This window comes from Euprymna scolopes, chromosome 41 (assembly GCF_053919585.1).
Source record: "Euprymna scolopes isolate OS-2025 chromosome 41, ASM5391958v1, whole genome shotgun sequence".
Taxonomy (NCBI): domain Eukaryota; kingdom Metazoa; phylum Mollusca; class Cephalopoda; order Sepiida; family Sepiolidae; genus Euprymna; species Euprymna scolopes.
Genome location: NC_136522.1, coordinates 33,517,983 through 33,530,098, shown reverse-complemented (window position 1 = coordinate 33,530,098; position 12,116 = coordinate 33,517,983). Strand labels below are relative to the sequence as shown.

Genomic DNA, 12,116 nt, shown 5'->3' with positions numbered 1-12,116 from the left:
TCACAAATTCCCCCCAGGTTTTTCTTGACATTTATCTGGTAACTCAACAGTTCTACACCAAACGTAAAAACTCATCCATTCTTTATGACCAAAACAACAAAGTCTGTTGTTCTGTATACCTATCTCTACACTGTCCAAAGCATAGTACTTCCTCGAGGATCATTACATCGAAGCCTGTCTTTAACACTAAAATTACACATCATATTCTAATATCATTTCTTTTCATGCAACAAATGTCTTCAACCTTCATTGGGCAGGTTTCACTTCCATGTCATTATACAGCATACTTGACAGACACTTCTTATTATCAACAGCAGTTCTTCAAAGTTATTCCATCCATTCATAACTATCACACTAGCACCAGCTCCCTCTTCTGCTCCAATGCTATCACTTCAATCGCCTCGCCATTCGAATATATTTATTCCACATCTAAGTGTTCATCTCTCTTCATGGTCTTATACTTCTTGCATGCTACACAAAACTAAAAACAAATTAATTTAACTTACCAAGGTCTGCTCTTGTGTTAACAAATAACTCATGAGGACAAAATCCACACAGGAAATATTTACAAACCTAAGAAGAAAAAAAAAAAGAAAAAAAAAAATGGTTAATATTGTGTTCCTGTTAGGTTTGTAAAATCTCTATATAAAACTGAATGTGCGTGTGTGATGTTTGCATGTTTCCTATAAAAGTAAAAGTTAGAGAATTTATATAAAATCTCAGAAAACCATTTGCATTTTTACTTAAAACTAATTTGCATATCCATTCACAAATCTATACCATGTTGAACATCAATGAATTTTAATTTTAATTGTCACTCTACACGTTTGTACTGTCTTGCTAACTCGCACAATTATTCTCATTTTGGGTATTATTGGCACAACGTTTCTATCGTTACAACCTATGACCTACCTAGAGATTTCTTTTGTTTTTTTACATAGGCATCGCCACTTATCAAGGCCAAGAGGCCACTCAAGGATAAGGGTTAAAGAGTGTACAGTAGACTATTGGACAATATAGTACTCATTAGTAATGGAAATTTGGTAAATTTGTTAACTTATATGGAACGGCTCATCAAAAACTTGTTTACGTTGGACTTGAAGACAATCATATTGTAGTCAGCTGGAAAGCAGGAAAACGGAAGACAATTCCATAGGCATGCAGTTCTAAGAAAGAAGCTTTGTTCATGGAATCTACATTCAGGTTTAAACACAGATAAAGAATGGGGGAAATTATTAATAGTGTTTTCTGCTAGACGGGTGTTTCTTGTGAAAGTTTGGCGAGAGGGGACCATAGATTGGAGCTCAGTCGAGCACTTGCCATGGAAATAACGATAAAGCAGACAAACTCGCAACATCTCTTCTATGAGAAAGAGGTTGCAGGGAATAGAAAAAGACATCCCCTACGAGGTTACGAAGTCTATTTCCAAAAAAAAAAAAAAAAAAACATTAAAAAAATTTGCCCAGCCCAAGGGAGGTAATTTCACATAAAACCCTTCCCTTGGAGTTGTCTCCCTTGTATGATATATATAAGCGAAAATGTACGTATGTATGTGTGTTCGCTTTTTCTGTATGTCTACAAAAGTTTTTTTTTGCCGTGATTCTCGGTTGGTTCGCTCCTTAAAACTTTTTATATGCTGTCTAAATACGACTAAGGAACTCGGGTCGCGGCTATCTTTAATTTACCCGACTTTTACAAGCTATTTTCAAGATAATTTTAGATCGCCGCATAGCGGGGAAAACAGAAACTGGTTTCCAGCGCAAAACTAGGTAAAAAATCACGTGACTTAACGTTCTCGCACCTGTTAATTTTGCTTTATAAATGTCATCAGTTCATCTATTCCCGTGGTCGAGATGGTTAGGTCGCAGATTTTTTTTTTCCATTTCCTTTCCAGCTCAGTGTCAAAGGTTCAGGGTTCAAGCCTACCTTTCTACTAACACTTTTTTTCTTTTACACCTCCAAACACCCGGCCAACGTTTTTTTTTTTTTTTTTTTAAAACAAGGTTGTTTTGATCTACCTCCCTTCCCCCAACACACACCTCCAAACACTCGGGCAACGCCGGGTACCTCCCGCTAGTCTATAAATAATGTTTGTGTGTGTGTGTGTGTGTGTGTGTGTGTGTGTGTGTGCGTTTTCGTGTATGTCCAAGAAAGGCTTTTTTCCAAGAACCTATCAGTCGCCTCACAACTTCTTAAAACTTTTTATATCGCGCCTAAATGATATCTACGAGTTAACAACCGAGGTCGCCTGTTTATTTAATTTGCCCGACTTTGAAAAGATAAATATTCAACAATTTTCGATCGCCACATGTGCATTAAGCTTTTTCGTATAAAAAAAGAAGCGAACAGGCTCGCGGTAAATAAAACACTGTTCCGCACTCAAAGTTGACATCATTAACTCGTCAAACACCCGGGACACCCAGCCAACGACTTTTCTTTTCATTTACCCAAAAACACACACACCTACAAACACCCAGGCTGTGTTACTTTATTATTTACTTATTAGAGAAATTGAAGCAAGTATCTTAGCAAACACTGATCAGGCTGCAGTTGCTGCATCATCAATTAGCAAAGTGATCTCTCTAGCAGATGAGGTGTTGAGGTTTTCAACCATTCTCTAGCAGATGAGGTGTTGAGGTTTTCAACCATTTTCCTCCAAAATATATTTCAATCAGCACATGCAGAACGGGTAGTTTCATGATGCAGTTTTCCAAAGTTGTAGATTTGTTGCAACAGGCTTGATTTGCTTCTTCAGCAATTTCAATTAGTTGGCCCGAGATGTAATATTTGTCTTTTTGCTCAGTGGTTTTAAGTGTCTCAGACATCACAGGTTGTAGATTCCGTATCTCAAAGTTTATCTGAGGTGGCATTTTCAGATTGGTGTTATTCAAGATCATTGTAGTATGCATTATCTGTTTATTTTTCAGTTTCAAAATGTCATACCAGGGAAGCTTATCACACAACTTGATAGTCTTGAAATGTACTGTTGCTCGTTTTTTAGACATATTCACCATTGGGTTTTTGCACTTCAGAGCACTTGATAACTAAGGAAGCTTGATGACCAGCAACGTTTAACAAGAAAGTGGTCAAAGTGGTTAGCTGTGACACCATCATGGTAAGAATTGCCAGGAATATTGAAAATTCATGATCGATACGATCAGTTTGCTGTAGTAAAGTTGATATATCTTTTATAATTATCACATTGGTCTTTAATCATTCAAGACTATGACTTGCTGATGTCGCCTATGCCTGTGCAGATATTCCAATCACAATAATTCAAAGATCACTCAAAGGTATGCAGCAGTCAACACTAGCCTGCAAGTTGTTGTAAAAAGAGTCATCTTTAACATCAGTATTAATGCTGGGGTTGCAGACAATAATGACACTTGATTGAGAACCGAACCTTTCAAGCAGACACAGGCCAGATATGGAAGATAGGTTCCCAGGTAAGGAGCAATATATTGGCACAATCATTTAAGAGCAAAGAAAACTCCATGAAGACCGAGTTAGTATTCAGACCTCTGTGGTAGAGATGATATTAGGCATCATGTGGATCGTATCAGAATCTGACTTCTGAGAGGCTATATTAATGTTATACTTGAAAAGAGAGTACATTATTAGCACCTGGGTTTCTTCCTGCATCAAAGTCCTTTCTGTGTTTCATGATCATCCTAGTTTGGTGATGACTGGGAATAAAACAGTTTTTGTGGACTCCATACTGAATTCATATGTTCGAGAGGAGCAAGAAAGAACGTATGGAGTATCTTAAGAGTAAATGTAACAGCAATCTCCAGTCGCAAGTATATCCCTGTTGTGAGAACTTGTTTGCAGTAGATTATCCATAGATGCAGAGACAAGACAGTTTGAAGCCACTGATTGCCAAATCAGATACTTGGCTTTCGCCAGAGATTCAATTGGATTAAGCATACAGATCAATTGAAAATAAAGTTTCTGACGAATTAACGGCAATTATTAACTATTGTTTGTTTGTTAAACATACATCGAGACTTCGCATTAAGTAAAATATGGTGGCCATGTTTAATCTAAAGGCAACAATAAAAAAAATTTTAAAAATGGAAAAGTTACGCAGATCAATAGATTATCCTCCCTCCTCAATTTTTTCCTGTTAACTATACTGCACAATCACCCAAATATTCATAAAAAGGTCTGTTTTTCTTGCAACTTCATGACATACACATTGTACTAATGCATGTTATGCATTTAATAGAGTTTGAGTCAGTTCCAAGCTTAGAACTGTTGTATGAATATTTGCCTTGTGGAACAAATGTCATCTCTTTAGCATCAAATATATGCTTTGTCTTTGTCATATTAAACCCTTAACTCTTTTAAGCACCGATTTCCAACTGTTCCATGCTGTACATGATTCTAATTACACTGGGTGCACTGATAACAACATCATGTGCATATAGAATCTCCAACGTAGCAGCATTTCTGCAGGTTTTTAATGAATAAAAGTGGGTGAAGTACTGATCCCTGGTGCACTTCTGTTATTTCTAGAGGTACAGAAAACATACCCACAAAGGTCACGGATATGGTCGATTTCTAAGTAAAGTTTGGAAAATGCATTTATTAATTTCTGAAACAAGATAGCTTTTTTTTTTTATTTTTGGCATCCTGTCAAAAGCCTTTTCTAGCTCAATGAAGATATGAAAAAGTTGGGGATGCAAAATTTTTTTATATTTTTAAAATCATTGCAACCAGTTTACTTTGACGGAGTGCAAGAAATAAATGGTCAATTTTCTACCATTTTTTTTCAAGTGGACGCAAAATATTTTTTACATTTATTCATGATCAAAATAACTTTTGGCACTTGTGTATTTCAGTTACTGAGGACAATATTTTGTTTTCACTTTTAAAGAACTCCATTCAAAACAGGAAGACAATTCAAGACAATTTTAAAGTCTTTCAAAGAATTTCTCCGAAAATATTCAAGTTTCCTATGAAAATGAATTTACTTTTTTTTTCCAAACTTTTTAATGAACAATTTCTCTCAAAATTATGAAATGAATGAAAAGAACTTTTCTTTAAATTAAATTTTAGCAATAAACAATCAAGATTTATAAAGAGTTTTGAACAGTCATTATTGGAAAGTGTGTGACTTTTTGTGATCTTCAATTGCCTCTCTTCCAAGTAGAGTTCTTCAAAAATGAAAAAAAAAAAAAAATGTCCATATCAACTAAAATGTACAAATTTCATTTAATTTCAGGTGGCACATAAACCACTAATGAAAGTAAAGACTTAGGCAATGTCTGATTAGGAGAGTTAGTCTTGATTATATTTGACATAAAAAAAAATTACTAAATAGTAAAAATATTTATGGTTAAAAGCATTTTCAAGGTCAAAGTCTTTTCTTATGAGGTTGTGATCTCTTTCAAGTAAAAACAAATATTTTCATTCATAAAAAAATCAGTTTACTTTTAATTCCATACAAAGAAAAATATTTTTCTAAAATAAAAATATAAATGGTCATTGTTTAAAGTTGATTTGATGAATTTGATTGATCTGTAGGTTTATTTTCATTCTTGTTTTTGTATAAGAAAACATGTGACTAACAAATATGTTATTTTGCAATATAAGCAACAAAATGAAAATGTAATCAAAAATATAGATCTATATATCTATAAAAGTGAAAGTGCCTGTCTGTCTGTGTGTGTGTGTGTGTGTGTGTGTGTGTGCGCGCATATTTCTCTACACAATAACTGTTAATTTTCAGTCTACAGACTTGAAATTTGGTATGCAGGGTATGGAGATTTAAGAAAATCTTTGTAATCAGTTTTCGGCCAGAAATTTGGCTGTTAATTCAACGATTTAACATTTGAGAACTCTACCAAACTCCTCTGCCAATTTTGGGTCTAAACACTTGAAATTTTAGATATAGGTTCCTTGGACAAGTACGGCATAATCACGTTGACACACCGGTTCTCGCCAGATCATCGAAGTTAAGCAACGTTGAGCCTGGCCAGTACCAGATAGTTGCTGTATGTACCTTTTGCGAAGGTAGAGCGTGGCCCCAGTACCCTCACCTTATAAAAAGAATTTAGTAGCTACAAAAGCATCTACAAAGTTGTAGATGACCTATGGCCCTTAGGGGCTCAAGGCTATGGATGGATTCCTTGGACATAATAACTTGATTTGAGCCCAAAACAATAAATGTTAAGGGGTCAAAGTTTTTAAAAATTTGACCTCTGCGGCCTCTACCAAATTACTCAGACAATTTCTGGTCTAAATATTTGAAATTTTACATAAAGGGTATTCAGAGATAGGGCAAGCTTTTTAATCGGTTTGGGTCGAAAATTTGAGCTACTAATATATAAATGTATGTATGCATGTATGTTTGCATGTCTGCCTAAAAATTTCAACAAAGGCGACAGATTTTCACAATATCAGTATCATTTTGAAGCTCGACCCTTCAGATGACAAATACCGAAAAACTGGCTAAAAACATTAATTTCTTCACCCTCAACTGGGTACTTTTCTACAGGGAAGGGTCGTTTTTTCACCAATATTTTCAAAAGTCATCCCTTCTTTTCGATTGTCTAGCCTTAATTTAAACCTACGTCACTTCCGGTTTGGCAGTGGTCGTAACAGCAAAGACGTCACGTTTTTTCCCATTCTTTTCCTCCTTCGCAGTACGGGTTCGAGCCTGTCTTCCTTCTACCACTTTTTTTTTTGTTTTTTCAACATATACCTGCAAACACCCAGGCAACACCAGGCTGAAATGCTAGTAACAAATAAATGTTACCAAAGGCAAGATAAGTTACTCTTCTACCTACCTAGATAAGTTGCATTCACTGTTCAATTGGAATGGAAAATAATCATGGTCGCCATAAGGACCACACGGAAACTCTTCATAATCGATCAAAAATCAAACAAAATACTGATAAAAACCCACTTAATTTTTTTTTTTTTTATTCTTGAAGGATTATCAAGACTCGATGACCGTCTTATGTCAGTGATTTTTTTCAGTGTTTATGCACTTTTGTTACCATGCTATTTTAAATTGTTTTTTTCAGGTTAAATTTAAGTTTCACAATACCATTTTTTGTTAAAAATGACTTTCAAAATAATATTGTTTTAACACAGTAACAAAAGTGCATAAGTACCTTTTTTTTTCTTGTTAGCATTACTTGTGTTTCAAAGTGAACAAACGTTTTAAAATAAGTTAAACTGCAAAATGTTTATCCAGATAAGTAGAAGAGCAACTTGTCTTTAGTAACATTCATTATTAATTGTCTGTATTTTTGAGATGAGGTGTTTTTATTGATTGAGATTGGACTGACTTCCTCATCTTGGTTGTTATCGTCACGTTTCGTCCGTTTTGCCCTTCGGCCTTCATCAGGTGTTTTGTATCGAACTGGGGAACCGTTTGTTAACATCGTTGTGACGATAACAACCAAGATAACATTTGTTATATTTGTTTTTTGTACCCTGGTAAAAATCACTGCTAAAAAGATTGTCTGCTTCCAAACTTAATCACAGAAAATGAAACAAAATTTATTTTTATTATTACTAGAAAAGATGTTTCTCCCTTGTTATTATTTTAGTAATGTTCAAAAAATAAGGGAAGCACTAATGCCTAGAGGGGATTGGAGATCCGAGAGGGTTGGTTCTAGCCTAAGGCATCTTTGACTACCATTTTATATCTATAAGGAATGATTAGCGTATATGTACTGGGAGAAGTGGTGGGAGGTGCTGTTCCTTGGACATATATTGAACGTGCCGTGGGCATGTCAGTAACATTCCATAGAGTTCTGAGGGTGGCGACATCGTCTGTTTTGCGGTGTTCCCTGTCTGCTTATAGCTTCTTACATTGCGCCTATTCATGTTATGTAGGTTTAGGGTTTAGGGTTTATTCATGTTATGTAGGGTGCTAGCATTTCATTTATCATCAGTTGGTTGCCGACGTACATGTACCATACAGAGTCTTGACATAAGGAGGTACATTGCGGACGTTGGTTCCTTTCTGAGCTTGTCCAGCAACTCACCACAGAGTCAACACGTCATCCGTCATCATCTAGGTGTTAACCAACTCCAGAGTTGGGGTTGCAAAATAATCATTTCACAATCCTTTATATCAGCCCCATCTTGGAGCATCCAGTCCATCAGAGTTGAAATTAAATTTTCGACATTAAGAATGAATTACTATTTCGTTATCTTTCTTACTAAAATGAAATAAAATTAATTTTTTTATTTTTTACATACGTATTTTACCCTGTTATTATTTTAGTAAGAATGAATTACTCATTTATTCCTACATATAAATATTTAACATCAATTTAATGTTATTTTATTTGCTGCTTTAGTGTTGTTTTTTTATTCAGTTATTTTGTTTCATTTTCAGTGAATTCTGTTCAAGTACGCACAAGAAAAATAAAGGATTAACAATTTTATTTCATTTTAGTGAGAAAGATAACGAAATAGTAATTCGTTCGTACTAAAATAATAATTGGGGAAATACATCTTTTTTAGTAAACGCGTACCTGGACTAAAAAAATAAGTACAGCAAAAAAAATAAATAAATAAATTACGTTTCATTTCGTTTTTGGTGTTTAAGTTTGATGGACACGGACAATTTTTTTAACGGTGATTTGGCTAGGGTATTCTGATAGTCACATTTATTTGTTTTGTTTTTAACATTTTTTAGCGCTTCTACACTATCAGAATGAAGTGTGGTCGATAAATAGTTTTCAGGTAAAAACCAATAGTTTCTACTGATTTTAATGTCAATTCTAATAAATGACAATGTTAGCTTCCAAATTATGCAGTCGAAATTACCTGAATATCACTGAATTATTAAAGACGGTTGTTGTAAAAATGAATGGAAATTTAAATTCGTTAAGGTTTAAATTCGGTACACTTTTTACATTACTTCCAACTCATCGTTCACATTTGACAGGTCAACTTTTATAAGTTTTCAGGTATGCTGACAAGGTTTGGGGGTGTCTATTCCGAAAGCCGTTCTTAATATGGGGGAGGTAGCTGTGTTTATTCGCTGTAAGCATACCCAAAAACCTATTAAAAAAAAAAAAAAAAAAAGAAAAAAAAAAAGGCATTTCTGCATGACAGTGAGGTTTAAGAATGATTTTTTTTTACAGAAAGATTGTATAAACATATCAAAATTTAAAAACATGAAACATTTATAGAGGTTAAAGAATTAGTCTGTTTTTTTTTTTTTTCACAGTAAAATTGTACAAACATATCAAGATATAATTTTTGTTTGTCAATGTAGCAAAATATAATTTTAATATAGAAGTTTTTATTTATAAAAATTTATAGAAATTTTTTAATACTTTTTTTTTTCAATGATTGATTTTCATTGAAACCTTTTTGACATATAGTGGTTTTGCACAGTTACAAGGGATTTGTTCAAAACCCCCTTCCAAGGGATTGTCTTTGCACAAACTTTTAGAAAGGTACGAGTTATCGACCCCTGTTCGGCTGGCACACGCCTTCTATCGGCAGTTCTTGAAACTAAAATACACATTTGCCTCATGTCACTGTCATGCAGAAGTGCCTAAAAGAAAATACCAAAAAAAGTATGAAAAATTAACTTTTTTTCGTTTAAAAATTAATTTCGTTTTTATTAATAAAATGTTATTTTTATATAAAAAAAAAAAAAAAAAAAACTTCCGTTTTTTATATATAAAAAGTACGATTGTTGAAGGTTATTCTTTCGATTACTTTCGTTTTTCGGGGCACAATTAAAAAAGATTAAAACGCAACGAAATTTAAATTTCTGTTCCATTTTTACAAATATAAAACAGCGCATTCTCCGCGAGTTTTACCTGGAAAATTACTCCCCCTTTTGAACTCTCCCGTGTCTTACATATGAAAATACGACAGTTTTCTTAAAATTCTATTTTCTTTAATAAATAATTTTTTATCTTATCGATTTTCGTAATTTTTGGATATAATCAACTTAAAAATACGAGGAATACGTAGATACCACTGTTTTCATGTGATATTTAGTATTACGATTTCCGACATTTCGTTCCGATAGCGTAAAAGCGCTAACTTTTTCGTTTTGGTGTCTATACTGAAAAATGACGAATATATAATGTAAAGTTTTTAAAACTTTACATACGAAATTATAAACTTTTCCTTGTAATTATTGTGATTCCATAGAATTTGAATTGAACGGTTCTTTTTTTTTTATAAACCTAATGATGTTTATCCTAATTTAGTTTTTACGTTTAAGGTTTAATTATTTTTACTTGAACTTATTTAATACTTATATTGAAAGAGTTATATCTTTATTATTTAAAATTGAATTTTATTCATTTTCCAAGAAAAAAAAGGAATTACTTTAAAATGCTATTGTAGGAATTATATTTAAGAATTTGATATTTTATTTCTAAAGTTTACATGCGATTCTGGATTAATATTTATATACAAAAAATTGGATTAAAAAAAACTTAAAGCAGTTCGATTATTGATTAGAAATTAGTCTTTAAAAGTTTAAAAATAAGATTTCATTTATAATATTGAATAAGTTTTATACTTACATTGAGGAATTAAATAACCTTAGAGTTTTGTTTTAATTTCTTTGCTTAACATTTAATGTAAAAGTTTATTTTTCTAAAAGAATTTGATCGTACTTATGCATCTTTGTTACCGCGCTGAAATAATAAGGTTATGGTTAAGAGAAACTCATTCTTAACATGGGGAGGGGAGGGTGTATTGTAACTATTCTGTACTTTCGCCTAACAATTTAACAAATATGTCGTAAAAACTGCATCTAACTTGAAAATACTATTTTTTTAAAATAGCGTGGTAGCGTAGATGCATAAGCACTGAATTCATTACATAAAATGGACTTTTACAATTACATGAAAGACACATGTATATCTCGGTTCGAAATAGACAATATAAACTTTAATAGAAATATTTTTAGTTAACTGAAATTAAAATAGAAAGTTTTAAACAAATAGGTAATATTTTTGTGAATGAAAATTTAATTTAAGAGATGGAATTTATGAAAATATAAACCGAGCATGCTTTTTTTCTTTTCTTAAATTCGGCCATAATAGATTCAATTGTTATGAGTGATTCGATGTGACATTTTCTCTTTTAATGGCTACGAAACAAAACAAAAGATAATTATTTATTATAAACGTCCAAGGGCTTACGTACCTCTGGATCGTCCCATTTTAATTCACTTCTTTTCTCTGTCGGCTGTAAATTTCTATCTCTTCCCATTAATTCATCCAGAAGCGCTGCAGCTGCCTGAGCGGCCATCTTGAAAGAACGGAGACTTGTTAGGACGGGAACGAGAGTTTTAAAGAATAATAAATAAAAATCACTTTATTCGAGAGGAAAGAAAATTTAATTTAAAAAAAAAAATAGACGTAAAAAGTCGTTAAAAGCTGCCCTAAAAATTCTAAAATATTTCTATACGAAGACATCAAGAAAAAAAAGGTTATTACGGAAAGTAGCGGAAAGATCCGAAGTTGAGTTCGGTAGTTTCCGTAAGTGGTCGGAACGTGACGTCAGAGAAAAAAAAAAAAAAAAAAAAAAAAAAGAGAATATCCACACGCGGTGTCCGTGCTAAGAAATTTTTTTTTTACTATTAGAGACGCATACTTTTTGTCAATCTTGAAAGGAAAATACTAACAAGGGAAGCCTAAATGGCCTCAGAAGATACCGCGACTGCTGCTCCGGACTCTTGGGAGCAAAACTTGCACAATTCCGATGTAGACAAACTCGATTCCTCCCTGTCGCACCTGAATGTAAATGCCGAGGTTTTCGTTCCCGGCCAAAATGTACACGCTCCGGCATTCGTTCCATCGTCCTTTTTGAAAGAATCCGAAGACGACAGTCCGGGAGGTGAGACTTCTTCTTTTCTTTAAACAAAACGTCACCGAATATATCCTCTAATTAATCAGATTATTCCTGCATAATCCTTGATTATCCAGAATTAATTAACCGAAGACGATGCCAATTTATTTAAATAAAAAAGGCTCCATTTTAAAATCTCTATTCCACGAGTTCTGTTTCCTCTAAAAAAAACAAAAAAAAACATGCCGTCCATGAGGTGGGTATAAAGTGAGGGTCCTGTTTTTAATTACAGTTACTATGTAAACTGGTACCTCATT

General features: G+C 33.3%; 2 protein-coding genes across 2 annotated transcripts in view; one reads left to right on the top strand and one right to left on the bottom strand.

The window, feature by feature from the left end:
• The window catches only part of LOC145266464 (uncharacterized), a 58,590-nt gene extending 47,049 nt beyond the window's left edge, over positions 1 to 11,541 (bottom strand). The window contains exons 1-2 of the mRNA XM_080122147.1: positions 11,155 to 11,541; positions 507 to 573 (exon numbers count right to left, since the gene is read on the bottom strand). Coding sequence (XP_079978273.1) covers positions 507 to 573; positions 11,155 to 11,259 — 172 coding nt within the window. The 5' untranslated portion in view covers positions 11,260 to 11,541. The remainder of the gene's footprint in view (positions 1 to 506; positions 574 to 11,154) is intronic.
• The window catches only part of LOC145266463 (eukaryotic peptide chain release factor GTP-binding subunit ERF3A-like), a 45,807-nt gene continuing 45,133 nt past the window's right edge, over positions 11,443 to 12,116 (top strand). Inside the window, exon 1 of the mRNA XM_080122144.1 lies at positions 11,443 to 11,847. Coding sequence (XP_079978270.1) covers positions 11,649 to 11,847 — 199 coding nt within the window. The 5' untranslated portion in view covers positions 11,443 to 11,648. The remainder of the gene's footprint in view (positions 11,848 to 12,116) is intronic.